Source organism: Chionomys nivalis, chromosome 18 (genome assembly GCF_950005125.1).
Source record: "Chionomys nivalis chromosome 18, mChiNiv1.1, whole genome shotgun sequence".
Taxonomy (NCBI): Eukaryota; Metazoa; Chordata; class Mammalia; order Rodentia; family Cricetidae; genus Chionomys; species Chionomys nivalis.
Window position 1 is genome coordinate 46,636,497 of NC_080103.1, and position 19,845 is coordinate 46,656,341.

Consider the following 19,845-nt stretch of genomic DNA (forward strand, 5'->3'; position numbering starts at 1 on the left):
GGCTTGTTCTTTGTTTCCTTTGACAACTGAGACTCAGAATGTCTGTCCCTGTCCATACCTGCCTAGCTTTCTTCTACTGTGCCTACAACAGAAGCTGGGTTCTCCACGCTTGCTGCTGGATCGATGGCACTTACACACAAGCCTGGTCCATTGGCAATGCTTTTCCTGCTGGGTTTAATTGGGCCAATGCACCAGAATTACTGATTATGATCACTACCTCTGAATTTATAGAAACCTGTTAGACGGGACTTACCGCATGTATGGCATTGCACTGAGAGCTTTGCGGCCATGTTTTCCGTTTGTCAGAGGAAAGGGTTTTGTTGACACAAAAGTAGCTGAACAGCAAACTCTGCCAAATGTCTTCTGGGTTGGTGAGAGCCTGCATTCTGTATTTCAGGGCTGAAGAGTTTTGTCTAATGATGGAAGCCTGACTTGCCATGACATTCACAGTAGTGATAGCTTACTGGCAAATGGAGAGTTTACTGGAGACTGTGGCGGGTCAGTGTGACAACTAACCACTGCCAAAGATGGGAAATACCTTGGACTCCCTCTTACCAAAGGGGAAAGTAGGTTCAAGAGGGTCTGGGGTGGCTGTACATTAGAAAATAGTGGCTTAAAATAGGGAAACAGCTAAATGCTTGCCCAAATGATTGGGGGCACAGCGGGGGGGGGAATGCAAGGGCCTTTGTGTATAGTAAGATTCTAATTCCCTGGTAGTCTGGATACCTATGTGTGTGAGCAATTCTGGGTAAATACAGATTTTACAGATTTCTTTGCATTGATTACATACATATATATCATTATAATTGTGTATGGGAGGTCTGGGTGTGTGTGGTATGTGTGTATTTGTGTCTAAGGAATGAACCCAGGAAAGGACATGGGCTTTACCACAGCGTCATACCCCTAGCTCTCATTTATATTTAACCATGCTATCCACAAGCTATATCAAGTCTGCAGGATGGAGTGCAAAACCAAATGCTTAAACGCATCCCTACCTAAAATCGCTGCCCTACATAATTGCTTGCACTTAGAAGCACTCTGTTCATTCTTTATCAGCTGCACAGAGCTGAACTAATCTGACCTCTTTTTATATGCTCCAAAATAAAGTAGGTAAGAAGAGCTTTCTCGCCCGTCACAGTGGAGTTGTCTATCCAGTTCCTGTGAGGGGCTTACTCTTTGTCTAATCCCAACAGTTATTTTATTTGTTTTCAGCACTTGATTTGCAGGAGGGTGGAGCTTGGGGTTGGAAAAGTTTCAAGGTTATGAATCATGTTGCTGAAGGCAGGCAGAACTTCCAAGTCACGCCATTTATTGAAGGCAGCAGATGCTGTTATTCATGGCAGAGTGAACGGAGCATCACTCAGAAAGCAACCCTGTTTGCAGACCCCAAATCCAAGAGAGCCAGGATGGGCACTGCTGGAAAAGTAAGGGAAACATCTCAGCTTTCTTATTCTCTTGATCTAATAAGGGCAGGGGGCTACTTCTATGACCTTTGAATCTAGTAGAGTAACCAAATGTTCAAGGCTGTTTCTTGAGAAAAGTGAGGCTGTTGTGTGGGCATATATGGGGCAAACATGGGGAAATTGTGTCAGAATACCAACAGCAAGCAGCAGGATTTGATTGAAAACCACATGCAGAAAGTTCTTCTAGAAGGCAGCAAAGGGAAAAAGGAAACTATGGTTTATATGGACATTATTCATGATTTAATTTCAAGCCAGCTCTAGAGAGCAAATGGTTTCCACAAGGTGACTTCCATAAGGTCAACAGTGCGTACTCAACTCATTTCCAGAGTCTACTGGGTCCAGGATCTCCTTTGCAGCTGCAGGATAAAATGTGGCCACTGTTGAGGATGGGAAAGGCTAATTATGGAATACGAAGTCAACAACTAGATAACCATACTTTTCAAGTCTCTGAGGACATGTTTTGTTTAAAAGTGTAAGAGTAAGCATTCTTAGAAAATAGAACTACGCTGGAAATAAAGCATGCTTATCCCTTCAGAAGGTAACAGCCCCTGAACAGTGACAGTAATTGAAGAAATAAGACTGTTTTCCTTCCCACTCGAAGACTGGGATAGATTGGCCGTTGTCTTAAATGGGTACTGAACTGCTTAAGATATTGGGCACCTATATTTGTATTACTTTTAAACAACTTTGCATTTAGTCAACTGAAAATTTTAGGAAGATGAAGATGATGTTTAAAATTTGGGTAACACAAGTATCTCTGAGGCAGTACTAGGATGTTAGAATATGAAAAAGCTTTCCCGCCAGAATTGAAGAGAGATAGAACGAAAACCTCTTAGGTTGAGTCAGGAATCCTGTAAAAAAAACTGATAATCACGAGAATTAGTTTTGTGCTACAGAAGTCAGTACCTTTTCTCATAGAAATAAATAGGACTTAGAGTTGAAACGAGTCTTCAATTAGTGGCAATTCCATACAACCAGTTCTGCGGCCTTCACCGTGTGACTCACAGTCACGAAGGATTCAGAGACTCCAGGCAACATCTCCTAACTATAATTAAGAATACAGCACATAAAATAAATAGCACAACGGATCTAGAATTTTCATTTGGCAATGTTATACAGTAGGGTCGTTCACGGGGGGTTATGTGCTCCACAAAACTGTTCTGGTGTTTCCACACATCTCAGAAAGAGAGGTTTGTAGTAGGAAGGCTGCTTGTTCGTTCCCGGCTGCCCAGACCTGAAATAACCACACAAAAACTGTATTAATTAAATCACTGCTTGGCCTATTAGCTCTAGCTTCTTATTGGCTAGCTCCTATATATTAATTTAACCCATTTCTATTAATCTGTGTGTTGCCACGTGGTTGTGGCTTACTGGCAAGGTTCGGTCCGGTATTTGTCTCTGGCGGGGTTACATGGCTTCTCCTAACTCTGCCTTCTTTCTCCCAGCCTTCAGTTCAGTTTTCCTCACCTATCTCTACTCTATCCTATCACAGGCCAAAACAGGTTTTTTTTTATTCATTAACCAATAAAAGCAACACTTTCCACACCAGAGGTTCCCTTAAATCAGTCCTCCTCTGTTAATTTTTTTGCTACTTCATTTTTCTTAAAAAGATGATTATATTAATTTGCTAAAGATACCACAACAAATACCAGGGACTATGTCACTTAAAGAGCAGAGATTCATTTCCTCATACATCTGGGGTCTGGGATCCTGAGAACAGATGTTGAGAACATTGGTTCCTTTTGGAGCCTTGTTTAGGAGGCGCTCTGCTTGGCATCTCTACATGACTTTCCCTTATGTCTATCTTTTAACCTCATAAAAAATACTATTGGACTGGACTTTATTTATTGATTTGGTGAAGCTTTCTGTACGTCCAACAAGGTGACCTTTCCCATTTTACTTTCAGTATCCTCTGCTAGGGCATATTTGTGTTCTACTTGAGAAATCTGTTGTCCCTCAGCACACAACACTTCCAGAGCATCATAGATTCCCATACTCCCAGCACTCAAGTGGTTGTTAAGTTAGGGACCAGCCTGAAGCCTGAGTTACATAGCAGGATGAGACAGTGGGGGATTGCCTCTGATGAACTATTGTTTCCTTTGTGACTTTTTTTTACTGCCATTGCTGACTATAAAAGTTCCTCCATGCTCTCTGTCACTGCCATTAATGTGGTGTGAGGGTTCTAGTCTCATGTTGGCCAGATTACGCTGTAACTGAAAATACTTTCCCTAGCTAGTCAAAGGGTACATGTTAACTGAGATACTGGTGGCTTTCTGTCACTCATCTGCTTCTAGTGTAATGTTCCCCACATTTAATCTCTGAACAGTATTGAGTCATCTAAAGGAGCTTGCATGAGTTGGCCAATAAGTTGAGGAGTAGCTTGTGTCGTATGCCAAACGTTTTCTTTTGGGCCGCCAACTACCTCCTGAGCCTAGATTTCTCCTCCTATTTATTCTTTCTGCTTGGCAGCCCTGCCTTGCCTTTCCCCTGCCTAGTTACTGGCCTTTAAGCTCCTTATTAGGCCAATCAGGTGCCTCAGGCAAGCAAGGTGAAACAAATCTTTTTATGTGTTTACATAATTAAACACACATTCTTACGTCACTAAACAAATGCAGCATAAACAAATGTATTACATCTTTGCCTAGTTAAAATAACATTCCACAATATTTCCCCATTTTGTCTCACTAAAAAGAAAGGGCTTAACTTAAACTTAGTAAAACTATATACAACAAGAACATTTATCAAGTAAGAATTACATTTACAATCTCCAGTCCCTTTGCATTTGGCAAATTCAGAGAAATCACTATTATCTATTCTATCTTGATGAGTCTAAAGTTCTGTACTCAATATACCTTCTATCATAACTCAGGAAAACTGTAACTATAACTATCTAGTCTTCAACTTCATCAAAACCCCAGAAGGATATCATATTACCTAAGTAGAAAGGAGGTATACTTTCTGCCTTCAAAACTATAGAAATGACAGAGACATCTGGCCTCCTGGATAGTCACTAAAGGTTCCTCTGCAACACTGTGGAATTCAGTCTTTGGTCTACAGGCCTAGAATATCTCACGGATTCTTCTTTGAAGCAGGAACTTTGAAGGACTTCACATCTTGTTTTGGCAAAAAGTTCAGCAGTTACTTTCCTGTGTGTCCTGCATGTCCAGTTTGCACATCATGTGGTCAGCAGTCAAGGCAAGGGCAGTTTCTTGCCCAGTGGCTAACTCTGCCACATGAAAGCAAACTCCATATGGAATTTCTTCAATTCTCATCATCTTCTCGAAGTAAATTGGTGCTGCTAGGAGCAAACATGTCTCATTTTCAAGAAAATTTAAGATGTAAGAGTTAGTTAATAAGAAGCCTAAGCTAATAGGCCAAAGAATATGTAATTAACATTAAGCCTCAGAGTGGTTATTTTATAAGTGGCTACATGAGCTAGTGAGTGAGACCAGGTTGATGCAGAGAAACCTGTCTAGGAGGAGCAGTGTAATAGAGAATATCTGTAGCTACGCCTGTTCGCAACAGCTTTTCTTAGTCTTGGAGTAAGATCCTATAACTCCTTTCTCCTATCATTGACTCTAAAACCAGAAACATGTGGCTGAAGTTGTCAAGTTCTGCTGCTTGGTATAGCTGGGTCATGGCCTCCTTGTTCAGTTATGTATTTACCAGTCTTCTGCTTCCCATGGTTTCCTTTGCTGCCTAATCTTGACTATCCTGGAACTCAATCTGTCCACTACGCTGGTCTTGAACTTAAGAGACCTGCTTGCTTAAATTCCCAGAGCACTGGGATTGAAGGCATGTACCATCACACCAGCTCGAAGCTTTCCTTTAATGCCTTTTTACACATTGTGGGATCTCACCATGAAATCGCCACACCCTTTATTCTATTTCTTAATCCGTTTATATCCTTGAACACAGGTCTTTGCTCCATTCTAATTCCTGGGGCTCCTTTTTTCCTCAAATACATTTTGTATTTTTCCTTGCTCAACTTGCTCCTTTTCATTTTAAATCTTTACTAGAGCTAGTACTAGTAACCACACAACATGGTCTATACTAAGCTGTCTTGAGATTTTCTTGGTCAGTACAACTAATCCAAAACTTTTCACTTTAGCCTCAGGCGGACTTTTCAGACAAGGCAAAAAGCAGCCACATTCTTCACCAAAACATCTGAAGAATGACCAATAGGCGAGATACTAAAATTCTCCTCTGAATCCTCTTGAGCCAAGCCCCTACAGTTCAAATCACCCTCAGCATCACTGTCGTCCATGCTCCTACTTTCATGACCCATTAATCAGTGCTTAAAGCGTCCCACTGTTTCCCTAACCCAAATTCCAAAAGTCCACTTGCCTCCCAACAAAAGCATGGTCAGGCAGACCTTTCATAGCAATACCCCAATCCCTGGTACCAACTTTCGTCTTAATTAGGGTTTCTATTGCTGTGAAGAAACACCATGGCCACAACAATTTTTATAAAAGAAACCATTTAATTAGCAGTAGGAAGACTTATAACTTCAAAGGTTTAGTCCATTATCTTCATGGCAGGACGTGACAATGTGTGGGAAGACATGTTGCTGGAGAAGGAGCTGAGAATTCTTCTTGAATTCTCTATGTGCCCCACTGAGAGTAGCTTGAACATAGGATAACTCAAACCCACCCCCACAGGGACACATTTCCTCCAACAAGGCCATACCTTTGGAGGCCACTTTCTTTCAAACCACCACAGTGTCTTACAAAGTGAGTTGTCTCATTGCTTCACCATTGCTGAGTGAGTTAGATGTAATTAAAGATTGGGTACATTCTCACAGAATTTTACAGACTTGCCTTCATTAATAAGCAATACACAGATGACAGGTGCACTCATTCATCATGTCTGAACTCATACCGATAGACTACTTTATTAGAATAGTGTGTGAATCTCAGCCCTGACCTTATGTGCTGTGTGTCAAGGGTCTGTCATTCCATGTCTCGGCCTGCATTTTTCAGGCCATTACATCAGACAAAGGTCTACACAAGATGATCTGAAAGACTTCAAATTCTGTCTTTGCTGGAAAGCATTTTTTTTTTTTTTTTTTTTTTTTAAGAAAATCAGAGTGTTAGATGTGATCTTCTGTGTTACTTCTGACTCAGGGAGTCTGTGTGTATGATTAACACCTGTTATGACTCTTGACTTCTTAGGTTATTAAGTGCAAAGCAGCTGTACTATGGGGAATGAACCAGCCCTTCTCCATCGAGGAAATAGAAGTGGCCCCACCAAAGGCTAAGGAAGTTCGTGTGAAGGTAAGAGCGGGGGTTTGGAACACATAAACCTGAAACACGATCTCATTTACATATAGAAAGTCATTGTTGTGAAGCTGGCTGCCTGTTAGACTGTTATGTATTTACTATTTTATATGTGGAGAGCTATCGAGGTTTACATTGGGGTACCAGCCCCCTTAAACCTCTCAGGATTCAGAAGGAAAGCTATAACAAGCGAAAACTGACTAAAACAAATCAACTCACATACATCTTTTCATCATGTCCCATTTTTTGTACCTATGTTCTTCCCAATGCCTTTTCAATGTTCTCCTTTCTCCTGGTGATCTCTCTTGATTTTTTCCCCAATCCCCACAGGGTTTCCAGTTTATATATCCACACAGGCGTAATCAACAATTCCCAATTAAGGATGGGGTTTAAATCAGTACAGAGTTCTAAGAAGAGGAAAAAGAGGGGTTTATGCACTAACTACATTTCTTAAGTATGATTAATTATGCAATGAGTTTGTAATTAGAAATGTAGAGAAGAAGGGGAGAAAAATACTACCGCGTGGTGCATTTTCTAAGTACTTCCATTCCAGTCATGGCTGGGAACACAGCATTTCCGGAAGCCATGGCAACCAGTATAAGCTTCAGAAGGAAAATGGATGGTCAAATGCTAGCTGATTAAGGGGAATAGAATCTCTTAGCCCCAGAGATAACAGCCAAGGTGACTAGATCAAAGGGGAAACTGTGGTGGTATAAGATCCAGGGCCTGCCATTTTCAACCTCCAGGCCAAGTCATGGCTTTGTTTCTGTTGATGCCTGCATGAGACGTATTTGCTCATTCAGTGACAGAGACTTTTCAAAAGACAGATGTTCCTGAAGCTCTGCAAATTTGGTTTCTCATTAGATTATACTCCTGTGAGTTAGTCTATTGATATGTCTTCACTGTATAATGCTTGTGGCCCACAGCAGAGGGTTTTTATCTGCATGCATGTCTGTACACCACATGTGTTCTTAGTGCATAGAAGGCCAGAAAAGGGCATTGGATTCCCTGGAACTGAAGTTACAAAGATGCCATTGTGAGATGCCATGTAGGTACTGGGAAACAAACCCAGGTCCTCTAGAAGAGCAGCCAGTGTTCTTAACTAACTGCTGAGGCCATATCTCTAGCCCAGAGTCTGGCTTCTTAAAAATATGTTTCCCAACTAATCCTCCAACCAATTCATACATATTGTTAGGGAAGCAGCCAAGCTGGTTGTGAAATTAACCAATATTGTCTATTAAGAACGGCAATGCTAATCTAGCTCATTAAAGAGAAAATTTGTTGAATTTTTACTGATGTAGTGTTTGATAGAAAATCAACAGCACGACCAAGAATTGTTTTAAAATCTCCTGGGATTCACAGTGTGCTGGGATGTGTATTTATGCATGTATGTGTATATTCACAGTGTGCTGGGACGTGTATTTATGCATGTATGTGCATATTTGTTAATGTGGTACAAGAAACAGAACCTTGGGCATCATGCATGCCAGACAAGCACTCTGGCAATGAACAGTATCTCTAGCCAAGTTTTTACCTCTTGCTTGGAGACAGGCTCTAAGTCACATGGGCTGACCTTGAACTCACTTTGTAGCAGCCTGGGCAGGATGTGAACTTTGTGATCCTCTTGCCTCTGTCTCCCAAATAGATGGGATTGTAGGCTTGTGTCACCAGGGCTACCCAGAGGACTTTGACTAGGGACTCATTTATGCCTGAGAAGCAATAACTTCCTTCAGTAACCCCCACTTTTGGACAACCCTTTGGTTCAGATGCCCTTGTTGAGTAGGCTTTGGTGCTAATCTGACCTCTTCCCTGTAGGAAAGAACCAAGATCCAAGCAGGAAGGGAAGCAGCAATGCTGTACATCCCCGAAGCAAGGGAAATTAGCCTTATGCTTGGTTTAGGCTCAGACTGTCTTAGCATCAACACTCTAATGGGGGAAATGATACAGAGTTAAAGAGCGCAAGTTGTGTATCCCATTGTAAAATGATCCGCTTGCTGGTTGGGCAATGCTTATTGTTATTGTTTTGTTTGAACAGATTTTGGCCACAGGAATCTGTCGCACAGATGACCATGTGATAAAAGGAGCAATGGTGTCCAAGTTTCCAGTGATCGTGGGCCATGAAGCAGTTGGGGTTGTAGAGAGTATTGGAGAAGGGGTCACTACAGTGAGACCAGGTACGGAGGCCTGGGTTATGCTATGGAAGGGAGCAGCACATCCTCACTGGGGGTCAGTAGAGACGTAACCCAGCTTACAGAGACACAAGGAGAGCGGTCTTAATGTTTCCAAGGCTAGCCTGAAACTCACCACAGAGCCCAGACTGGCCTGGCAATCTTCCCGGGCCGCCAGCCACTGTTCTAAGATTGCAGGCATGAGCCCCCACACTGCCTTACTTCATAGCTTAATGCAAATGAATGACATCTCCCATCACGCTACTTTCCTTCTAGGTGACCAAGTCATCCCCCTCTTCCTACCACAGTGTAGAGAATGCAATGCTTGCCGTAACCCCGAGGGCAATCTCTGCATTCGGAGCGAGTAGGTGCCATTTTTCACTCTGTTACTCGAGTTCCCTGTGCTAGCTTCTGAGTTGACTTAAGTAATATGTGCATTTGCTGTATTGAACAGTCTGACAGGCCGTGGAGTACTGGCTGATGGCACCACCAGGTTCACATGCAAGGGCAAACCGGTCCAGCACTTCATGAACACTAGCACCTTCTCGGAGTACACAGTGCTGGATGAATCTTCGGTAGTTAAGATTGATGGCGCAGCTCCTCCCGAGAGAGCCTGCCTCATTGGATGTGGGTTTTCGACAGGCTATGGGGCTGCCGTTAAAACCGCCAAGGTAAGAATCGGGACTGACTAGTGTAGCTTCTGCCTTCCTGCCTGTCAGCCTTCCAGAGGGTGTTTTTCTCCGAACTCTAAACAATCTGAGTGAAACATTGGGAAAACATACATGTTGCCAGATGAACTGGAAGAAAACGTGGGGGCGAAGGGAGGGTGTCAAAATAGAAATTTTATTTCTAAATCTATGGAGCTACAATTTCTGGATCTGCTTTCTGTTTCTGCAACATCTCCAGCAAGTTAAATCACTAAAGTTAGTGTTCAGTCTTGAAACAAACCTCTCTTTTCCCCACCGAAGGTTGACTGGCGTTGGTATGTTAGTTTACCGGGGAGATGGTAGCAAGGGCTGCAGACTCCATGGTTTAAACAACAAAGGTTTATTGTCTGAGTCCTGGAGATCTGAAGTCCATGGTCAAAGTGCTAGCAGGGTTGCTTCATCCTGCGGGCCGCTGCGGGAGGACCTGCTTCAGGCTGTTCTTCTTGCTATGCCCATGGCTGTCAATCTCCCAGTTTTTCATACTGTCTTCCTGACTGCATCATTATAGCTAAATTTCAATTTTTGAAAAATAAGAACACCAGTCACATTGGATTGGGGATGGGCTAATCGGTTTTATGTTGCTGTAATGACATGCCTGAACATAGGTATGTAAAAAGAAAACAAGTATTTGAGGACCAAAAGTTCTAGCTCGCATGGCTCCATTTCTTCAGCCTCTGGCTGGGGACCTCTACCAGCTACCTCAGATCATAAGAAAACAACCAGAGACAGCAGCATAGAGCAGAGACCAAGTGCACCATGTGACCCCACACAGCCCACTCTCCAGGGAACTAACCAAGGTCCCCCACGAATTCATCCCTGCTGAGGACAGCCCCTTCAAGTACCCACTCACTCATCATGAGGCCACACAGGTTTCACAGCCACTTGCTTGGTGGCACTGGACACCAAGTCCCCAGCACACAGCCCATGAGCCATAGCTCTAACTACAGCTAAGCCACAGCAAGGCGATTCCTAGTGACCTCATTGTAACTCGATGACCCCTAAATAGGACCGGCTGCTGAGGTACAGAAAGCTAACATTTCCACACATGGGTTGGAGGGCACAGGGAAGACCAGAACAGCTTCTGTGTAACCCCAAAGCCTAGTGAGTTGCTAAGCAATCATTTGGATCCAATCTTTGTTCTTCTTCTAGCAGGAAAGTGGCTAGGGGCTGAACCCTTCTTTAATCTAGCAGAGTAGTAGGTAAAAAATCCCAACGGTGATTTAAGAAGAATTTCTTTCTTGAGTTACCCATCAACCATTGAATTACATATCACATGGAGGTTGGACTTAGCTGGGGCAAAATAAGACAATAGATCTCTAAATGACTCAGAATCATGGCTATTCAGACACTGCCAGTCAGACCAAACCTAAAACAAATCCGCATGGCTTTGTGGAAAGACAACAGAGAGAACTCAAGGCTTGTCTAATCCTCCTGTGAGGGCTGAGGGGGTTGTGGGTAGGGCTCTGCCTGCTACAAAGGCTGCTGGCCTCTGGGTAAGCCTTTAGCAAGGGCTGCAGATGTTGCCTTCGCTTTGGCAAATCCTTCTTTTCTCAGACATTCTTCCTCTCCTAATTCTTTTGGTGTCAGTGCCATCTGAGTAAGTCACCAGGAGTCCTGGCCCAAGGCCTGGCCATCCTCTGAATGTTGTGTTCCTGACATGGAGACTCCTTGCCAGGTTTCACTGTTAACTCCCGGAGGAACTTTCCTCTCCACAGGTCAGCCCTGGCTCCACCTGTGCTGTGTTTGGCCTGGGAGGCGTTGGCCTGTCCGTCATCATGGGCTGTAAGGCAGCTGGTGCCTCCAGGATCATTGGAATTGACATCAACAAAGACAAATTCCCGAAGGCCCTGGCTGTAGGCGCCACCGAGTGTATCAGTCCCAAGGACTCCACCAAGCCTATCAGCGAGGTGCTGTCAGACATGACCGGGAACACCGTGCAGTACACTTTTGAAGTTATTGGCCGTCTTGAAACCATGGTAAGACTCAAGAGTCAGGGAGCCATAAAGTACCCAAGCTACAAGATGTATTCAGGCTAAAATTTATTTTATGTCATGTTATTAACAATCAACTACAGAACGTCTGTGACTCAGGCCAGAAAACAGACTGGTGAGATGGCGAAGTGGGCGAAGGGGCTTGTCTCCAAGCCTGACGACCTGAGTTTGATTTTCAATACTTACATGTAGAAAAGAGAACCAGCTCCCACAAGCGTGTCCTCTGATCTCCATGCACACTTCATGGCAAGCCCTTGCCCACACCCACGAACAAATAAATGCATAAAGATGCGATGAAAAATATAATGATAATCACATAACAATTTTGCCTAAAAGTCACAATCTTAAGATGGGTTTTACCTGATCATGTATCATGTCATGCCATTTTCATGTCATTAGAGCCAGCCTGTGGCCCATTATTTTCCTTGTGTGCCTGGGGGTCTTGGCAAAAGTGATTCCCTGTCTTGAATTTGTTTTGTGATGAGAACTGAGGAGAGCTAAGGAGGTGATGAGGAGGGAAGGGATTGTCTATACATGGCTACCTTCCTCCAAACCTCCCCTTGCTTCACCCAGCTCAGCCGTCCTGCCTCTCAGCCCCCAGTACACACGAACTTCAGCCCTCTGAACAACACCTCCTCTGAGGCACCTCTTGGCTGACAGCACAGAGTTCTTGGAATTACAAAGCCATGGCCTTGTGTAGAATTAGGAATCCTGGAAACTGGACAAAGCCAGTCTTGCTCTCTTAAATGGTGAAATTTGCTCTAAGGCATTTGGTAATGGAGAAGAAACCTCCAGTTCATCATCACCGCCACAGCTCTTTTTTGGTGTCACCTGGAATGTGTTCTGGAGCGACTGTGGCATTCTAGATCGCACAGTAGAGAGCAGTGATCCAGACAGATCCATTGTGAGGTCTGCTCATTCTGAGGTGGAAGCTAGAGGAAGTGCCGGCTGAAGCACACTGTCGGGTGTTGCAATTTGCTGGGTATTCAAGTGTTATTAATGAATAACCGGAAAGGCGAATGGACAAAAACTTGGACTTAGCCCCAGAGATGTTGCCAAGAAAAGAAACTCCGTTGCCTCATATTTTAGGGTTTGTGCTTAATTTTCAAATGAAAACTTCATTCTAATTGATTTAATTTATCTAATTGATTTAGCTCAAATAACAACTAAGGCTTATCTGAAGTCTTCGTGTTGGTATGAACGTTAGTCACTGAAGGTGGATTAAAAGTACTAAAAAACAATGACAATTACAATGGTCATAGTAAAGTCTACTTGATATCCTAAGAGGTATATGCTGGTAGGGATTATTAAGGACTAAAATTGCACTGAGAAGTTTTAAATCAAATAGAAACATAAGGCCTAGATTTGGTAGTTGGAAACCATGTTAACTACTGGAACTCGGACCACCTGCTGTCATTTCTGAGCCATGACCTCCATAAGCAAACAATCTCCTTCATTCTGAACTCAGGTTGATGCCCTCTCGTCTTGCCATATGAACTATGGAACCAGTGTGGTGGTTGGTGCTCCTCCATCAGCCAAGATGCTCAGTTATGACCCAATGCTGCTCTTCACTGGGCGGACGTGGAAGGGTTGCGTCTTTGGAGGTGAGGGCAGCTGGGCCCCTGGACAGCAAGTAGTAACTTTCCTTCTCCTGCCTATCAAGTGAGAGAGGTTTGTGTTCTCATCTCCTCACCCTCCAAGTACTTTCTTCCAAGGATGAATGGTAAATGACCCCAAGTGGAGCTGCCATAGCAATCACACAAAAGATCTGTTCCATTAGTGACTCAGGGCTAGCACCAGGGGGCACACTTTAGATCAGTATCTGCAACTCCTGTGACCCAAAAGCCTGAATAAAAGGCATCAGACATGTCTCCACTGAGATGACTTCCATGGCAGAAAATTCTGATGAGATCCATTGTTTTACACACACACACACACACACACACACACACACACACAGAGGATACTCACTTATGACAGAGAGCTTGCCCTACTCATGAAGACCTTGGCAAAAGTTCTGTGCCCAGAACCCAAATAAATAAACAGCTGGAACGCCACATTCCATAGGAATAGTTCAGCTTCCCCCCAAAACAACAAAGAAGCTGTAAGGATGAATCACTCTCCTGTAGTAGGCAGTATAATGACATTTTCGATCCCTTCCCACAATGTCTCATTCTCTGGTACCTTCATGCAGCACTAGGAACTTAGGTGGTACTCCTCATATTAGACTCTGTCTTATGCAGAGAGAGAGAATAATAACCATTTGAGTGCCCGTTGAGAGCGTAAGAAGGAGAAATATGATTGTTCTTGAATTAGAGGAGTACGTAATTTGTTGGAAAATACAAACAAAATATGAATGGAATAATAAAAAATTAATGTTGCAGTTCAGTTGATGACGATCCATGTTCAGATTTCCAGACTGCAGAAGAAGCAAGTTGGGGACTAGTGGGAAGGGGATGGAAATCAAGAGTGGACACGTGACATTTATATGGCTAGTGTTTGCCATTGTTACTCTACTCCTTTCTAGGGTCATTTAGTGTTGATCCGACGGTGACAATGACACTCTTAGTTGCATGTTTATAGTACAAAATCCAATGTTGGATATATTGTTAGGCCTTCTGATTTTCAGATACTTTGAGGAACACATGCTATAGAGAGGCTGCTGGCTATGAGTCTATCGCTCAAGGAAAGGTCTCACTAGAGACAGACACAGAAATGTTGTAAATATAGCTTATTTGAAATCTTTAGAATAGAAGAGACCACCCTGAGAGACACAAAGAGGAGAAAAGGTAGAGAACTAAGCCCTGGGACACAGTAGAAGTCTGGGAGACGTGGAGGTTTCTATCTTACAGAACGATCTTTTCCTAGCTGAGGTAGGAGAAAGAGGAATGAGGATGATAACGTGACAGGAAGCAAGTGAGCAGAGTGAGGGGCAGGGGGACTTCAACCACCAAGACTCCCCAGAGTGCACAGTAACATAGGAATCCTAGTCGACCATTGTGCCAAAATGAGGGCGGGAGAAAGCTTGGCTAGAGCTGAAAGGGCGGTGTGCTAGAGTATAAACCCATGTAGGGTGAACTCGCCAGAGAATCTAAGGGACTGGAACCAGAAAGAGTGCAGGGGAGATGGTTCTCTCTGTGGTTCTGTGTGACACAGAGGCGTGGGACAACGGGAAGGAGACACGGGAATCAAGAAGGGGTTTGTGAGCTGTAGTTTCTTGAAATGGGAGAAATACAGCTCACTTGCATGTTGGGAACGACTCAACTGGGGGATGTCGAGAATGCATAAGAGAAATGACACGAATATAACGCCATAAAATGTGAGGGTTGCTTAGCGACGCACGCAGAACTAGCTCGAGTTTACTCACAGGTTGGAAGAGCAGAGATGATGTCCCCAAACTGGTGACTGAGCTCCTGGAGAAGAAGTTTGACCTGGACCAGTTGGTAACCCACACCTTGCCTTTCAAAAACATCAATGAAGGATTTGAATTGCTTTATTCAGGGCAAAGGTATGTTTCTTATGGTGTCTTTTGACGCTTTCCCACTTTTAAAAATTAGTATTTATAAATATACCCATCTCCTTCCCTTCTTCTTTTGGATCATTTAAGCTAGCCAGGGAAACATAGCTACTCTCTTAGAAGGTCAGCCCTATATGAGCTCTTTAAAATACCCTAGGCTTTAGTTTTTCACAGAACATGGATTTCATTGACTTTTTTTTTTTTTTAAGTTTTTCGAAACAGGGTTTCTCTGTGGTTTTGGAGCCTGTCCTGGAACTAGCTCTTGTAGACCAGGCTGGTCTCGAACTCACAGAGATCCACCTGCCTCTGCCTCCCAAGTGCTGGGATTAAAGGCGTGCGCCACCACCGCCCGGCCTTTGACCATTTTTTAAAACATAAAGCTGCTGGAATTCTCAGGCAGTGCTACAATGAACATATTTATAGTTCCCAAAACTCTTTTGCAACGTGTTTGCTTTCTGGATTTTGTTTCTCGGATGTTATTCTTGCCATATCCAGCTGATGAAACTAAGGTTACAAAAGGCAAATAAATAATATCTGGTCTCATGGGAGCATTGCCAGGGTGCACTCTGTCCACACAGGCCAGACTTCTCAGCCAAAGCCAGGCAAACAGTGGGTGTTCTTGTCTCCCTCTTCTCTCTCCTGAGCACTGGGCACTGGGCAAGAGCAAGGTGGAGTGGGAAGGAGTCAAAGTTGAGCTACCCTTTCCTTATGGAGTCTGGGACCTGCCTGTGAGATCAGAATAGATGACGTTCATGGGTTGTGTAAATACCGAGCGTCCACAGCATGCGCTGGGTTTGGATTCTGCTATAACAGGAACTAACGTTTCTCTTCCGTGTTCTCTCCCTGCCTGATGCAGTCGACAGAGTCATAACATTATGTACACTGTTCAAATTTTAATCTTTAAACAAGTCAACAATAAATGTGCTTCTATGTGGAGAAAAGTCGAAATTTATTTATTTATATACACATAACTAATATTTTAGTATGGTTCAAAAAATAGTTGCTAGTTGTTTTCCAAATAAACAAAGCTGCTTTTGGAAATCTTACTTCTCCTATCTCCCTAATGCAGAAACTTCCCAAATGACATTTGCAAGCCCGAGCCCTTCAATGTCCATGACCTCCTGCACAGGACCTCCGGAGTGTTCCACTTCTGTCTAGTTCACCAAACAACTCTTGCTTTTCTGCATCTAAGCAGAGGATGACACTTGTTCTGTTTTTGCAGAGTAGAAACCACAGCTCTGCATCTTCATTCTGACTCCCGCCCAGTTGTGTCCAAAGTGATGCTGAGACCTGCAGACAGGACCCCATACACTCACCCCTGCCCATCCCCTCTCCTCCAGTGTCTCTCCTCTTCCCTGCACGTAATCAACATTTTGGCCCAGTCTGATCCTTGCTCCTCTGGGCATGCTGACAGTAACTTAATGGGCCTTCTGTTTTCTGTTTTCCAATCCCAGTCAGCCTTCTCCAATATCAATGTGCCAGAGTGGCTTTATTACTGAACTAAAGCCCCCTTTCATTTATTAAGTAATCTAATATTCAATAACTAAGAACACAACACCCACTCTCCCCCAGTTCCTGTTTCTGGGGTACAGGGAAGGTAGGTCTTGCCTGCTTTTACCATCTCTTAGGCATTGAGGAGTCTACACCCTCTTCAATTGTCTTTCCCATTCTCCCCATCATGGCCTTAGTCCTGTTGTTGCAGGACAAAGTCTTTCTTGTTGACAATTGCAATTTAAGTAGGTACTCCCAGAGTCAATTCTTCATCCACTTGGCTTCCCTCAGCAGAAGGCACAGAAGGTGTGGACCTCAAACCCAGATGACTTTTCCTTAATGGAATTAATTACATAACTTTTTTAATAGGAAGGAACATTTTTCTTTTTCAAAAACTATATACATATACACATGCACACATACTCATACATACATTTGCACAATATATACATACACACATATACATACGAGCACATATATGCATGCATAATATACACATTCACACATACTCATACACATATGCATACATATGTACATACACACATACTCATACATGCACATATGCATACATATATACACATACACACATACTCATACCTGCACACATATGCATACATATATACATATACACATACACACATGCATACATATTATGCACAAATGACTAAAGGCTCTTCATTATCCATTTCAGCATTCGCACGGTCCTGACCTTCTAAGATCTGGAGAGGTGGGTGCTTTGTGCTGGGTGACTGTGACCGGAAACCTTCTTCCCGACAGTGCCACCTGAGATCATTAGTCTGTCTCAGAAACACATACAGAAGTAGATTCAATGAAGATATAGAGGCTCTGTAGAGTTTGACAAACTTTTATAATGTTAGTTTACCAAGTGCCGAGGATTGGCAGGGAACTCAATAGTAACATTAAGTGTTTTGTGTTTTCTAAGGCTAAAATTCTATATTTTTATAAACATATACTTGGATTTCTATTTGTTAGAAAAGGGATTGTTTGCAGAATTTTGCCTGGTTGTTGGGACTTAAGGTAGACACAGCATGGAGAAAACCCATCAAAGACACACAACTTCTCATTCTGTTTTTTTTTTTTTTGACAGAAATGCTTTTAAATTGTGTTATAAATTAACTTGAATTAGATGTGAAATTGCACACACTATTTGATTAGATAAAGAAATTGGGAAACTTAAGGGATGGGCACATTTTTTAATTATCATTATAAAACTTTGTGACATTCAAAAGGCTCAACAGTGTCTGGGACTATTTGTTGGTGTACATTAATAGCCTATAAGACAAAAAATTTAGAATAGCAATTAAATATGAATTATGGCTATAAGCACTTTGTGGTGTTTAGCACAATATTCAGTTTAAGAAAGTAAAATTACAAGTCCTTAAGACCCTAGTTACATGATAATAACTACATGAAGATGTTTTTATTTCTCTGTAACGACACTAGCATGTATTTATCTGCATCTGTCTATGGAATGTACATACATGTAATATGTGTTGAAATTTCATTGTGATATGTATCAGACTGGCCTAGTGTGTGGTCTGAGACAGCTTCAAGCTAGGATTGCCAGCATGTACACCTGACTGAAAGTTCTTAATAAAATCAAAAGTTACACAAAATGACTTGTGGTGACAAGTTTGTTTGCGAGGTGCAGTTTTATTTAATGGTTGAGATTTTAATCATTGTAGAGTATTGAAGTATCTGGAAACAAAGTGATGTGTAAGAAAAAGAAGTTGAGCAGAAACAGCAGAAATTTGGAATTTTCATATAAGAACATAGTATAGTTTGGAAACTCCAGCTAGTTATGAGTCAAATCCATAACGAATATTTCCCAATAAAGAGTGACTTGAACCCATGGGGCAACCATGCTCCTTTCTGGGAGAGAATTCTTCCGAACCCATCTTAGGAATCCCATGTTCCTCTGGTAGCAAAACCACACAAGGACACGTACAAACTAAAACTGCCTAACAACACAGAAGAAAAAAATCCCAGTGAGGTGACAGAGGGCTGAGAGCTTAAGTTACTTGACTTTGCAATCGCACATTTGAAAAACCATAAAGGTAGTGTTTTAACGTTGCTAGCATAAGCCACAATGCAAGTGCTGGCAAAGAATCATAGCCTTATACAACTACCTGGCATGCGTCAAATGCAGTTAGTCATCCAGTAAGACTTTTTATATAACAAGCTTTCCCATATAGCAAACAAGCACAGAGTCAGGCCAACACTGTTGATGATGACCCAGCCATGACCTCATGCAGTGGGGGGTCCAGGAAGCCCAGTCTGATCCCCGCTCCACCTCCAATGGAAGCTCTCAACACCTATTTCCTGGACCCACCCCACCACCCTTCGCATGTAGTCTCAGCTCTCAAAGGTTCTGATGAAGATCTGGGGGACAGGGGAGGTTTGGGGGTGGTGGCTGGGAAGGGTGGAAGAGGGAGACTTCTAGTCATTATGAACTGTATGAGAGAAGAATAAATTTCAAAAAAAATTAAACTTTTAATATTTTATTTCTAGTCGAATACCTTAGTGTGGGAATGAGAATCAGAAATAGGCTCTCCCAAGGATGCCACAGAGCTCTGGGAAGCACTTGTCCACATCCAAAAGAAATGCTCAAGAAGATTAGTGTGACAGAGGACTAAATCCCCCAGACAAAATGACAAGAGGTCTGGGAGTGAGGGTGCTGGTTCTGACACTATCTAGAAGCCCCATTTTATTCCTGTTATCTAGAGGGTGCTCAGCCTGACGGAATCCCCATCGTCCCTTCCAAAAAAGCATGTGCATACACGTGTATATCCATGCTCGCCATGGCACGTGTGTGTAAAGGTCAGAGGGCAACCGCTACTGTCAGTTCTCCCTTTTCATCTCCTTTGAGACAGGGTTCACTACCGGCTGTGTGGTCCGTAACTGGGATTACAGCCGTGACTGCCACACCCAGGTTTACACACCCAGGTTTATGGTCTGAATTTAGGTTCCCATGCTTGCATGCCAAACGGTTTACCCACTGAGCCACCTCCGTAGCCCTGTCGTCCCTTTGGGGAGGGGGGTGTGACACCATCACCTCACCTGTATGGTAGAAACAACAACATAAATGATCAAGGGTAATTCAATGGGATCCTCCAATCTCTCCGTGGTCTCCTCCCTCAGACGGAAAACCTGGACACCATGTAGCTCTTCCCTGGTAGCCCATTTACACATCTCAGGGTTCCCCAGG

At 43.0% G+C, this 19,845-nt stretch overlaps 1 protein-coding gene across 1 annotated transcript; it reads left to right on the forward strand.

Moving 5' to 3' along the window:
* Nucleotides 1-1,406: 1,406 nt before the first annotated feature.
* On the forward strand, nt 1,407-17,332 carry Adh7 (alcohol dehydrogenase 7 (class IV), mu or sigma polypeptide). The gene is made up of 9 exons (XM_057793739.1): nt 1,407-1,424; nt 6,638-6,739; nt 8,778-8,916; nt 9,187-9,274; nt 9,365-9,581; nt 11,333-11,593; nt 13,077-13,212; nt 14,978-15,116; nt 17,308-17,332. The coding sequence occupies exons 1-9, from the start codon at nt 1,407-1,409 to the stop codon at nt 17,330-17,332; spliced, it is 1,125 nt and encodes a 374-aa protein (XP_057649722.1).
* The last annotated feature ends 2,513 nt before the right edge of the window (nt 17,333-19,845 follow it).

Bases quoted from the DNA above. Each gene is read 5' to 3' on its own strand.
- Adh7 (XM_057793739.1), top strand. The intron at 6,740-8,777 runs GTAAGAGCGGGG...TTGTTTGAACAG, and splicing joins CTAAGGAAGTTCGTGTGAAG to ATTTTGGCCACAGGAATCTG. The intron at 9,582-11,332 runs GTAAGAATCGGG...TCCTCTCCACAG, and splicing joins CTGCCGTTAAAACCGCCAAG to GTCAGCCCTGGCTCCACCTG.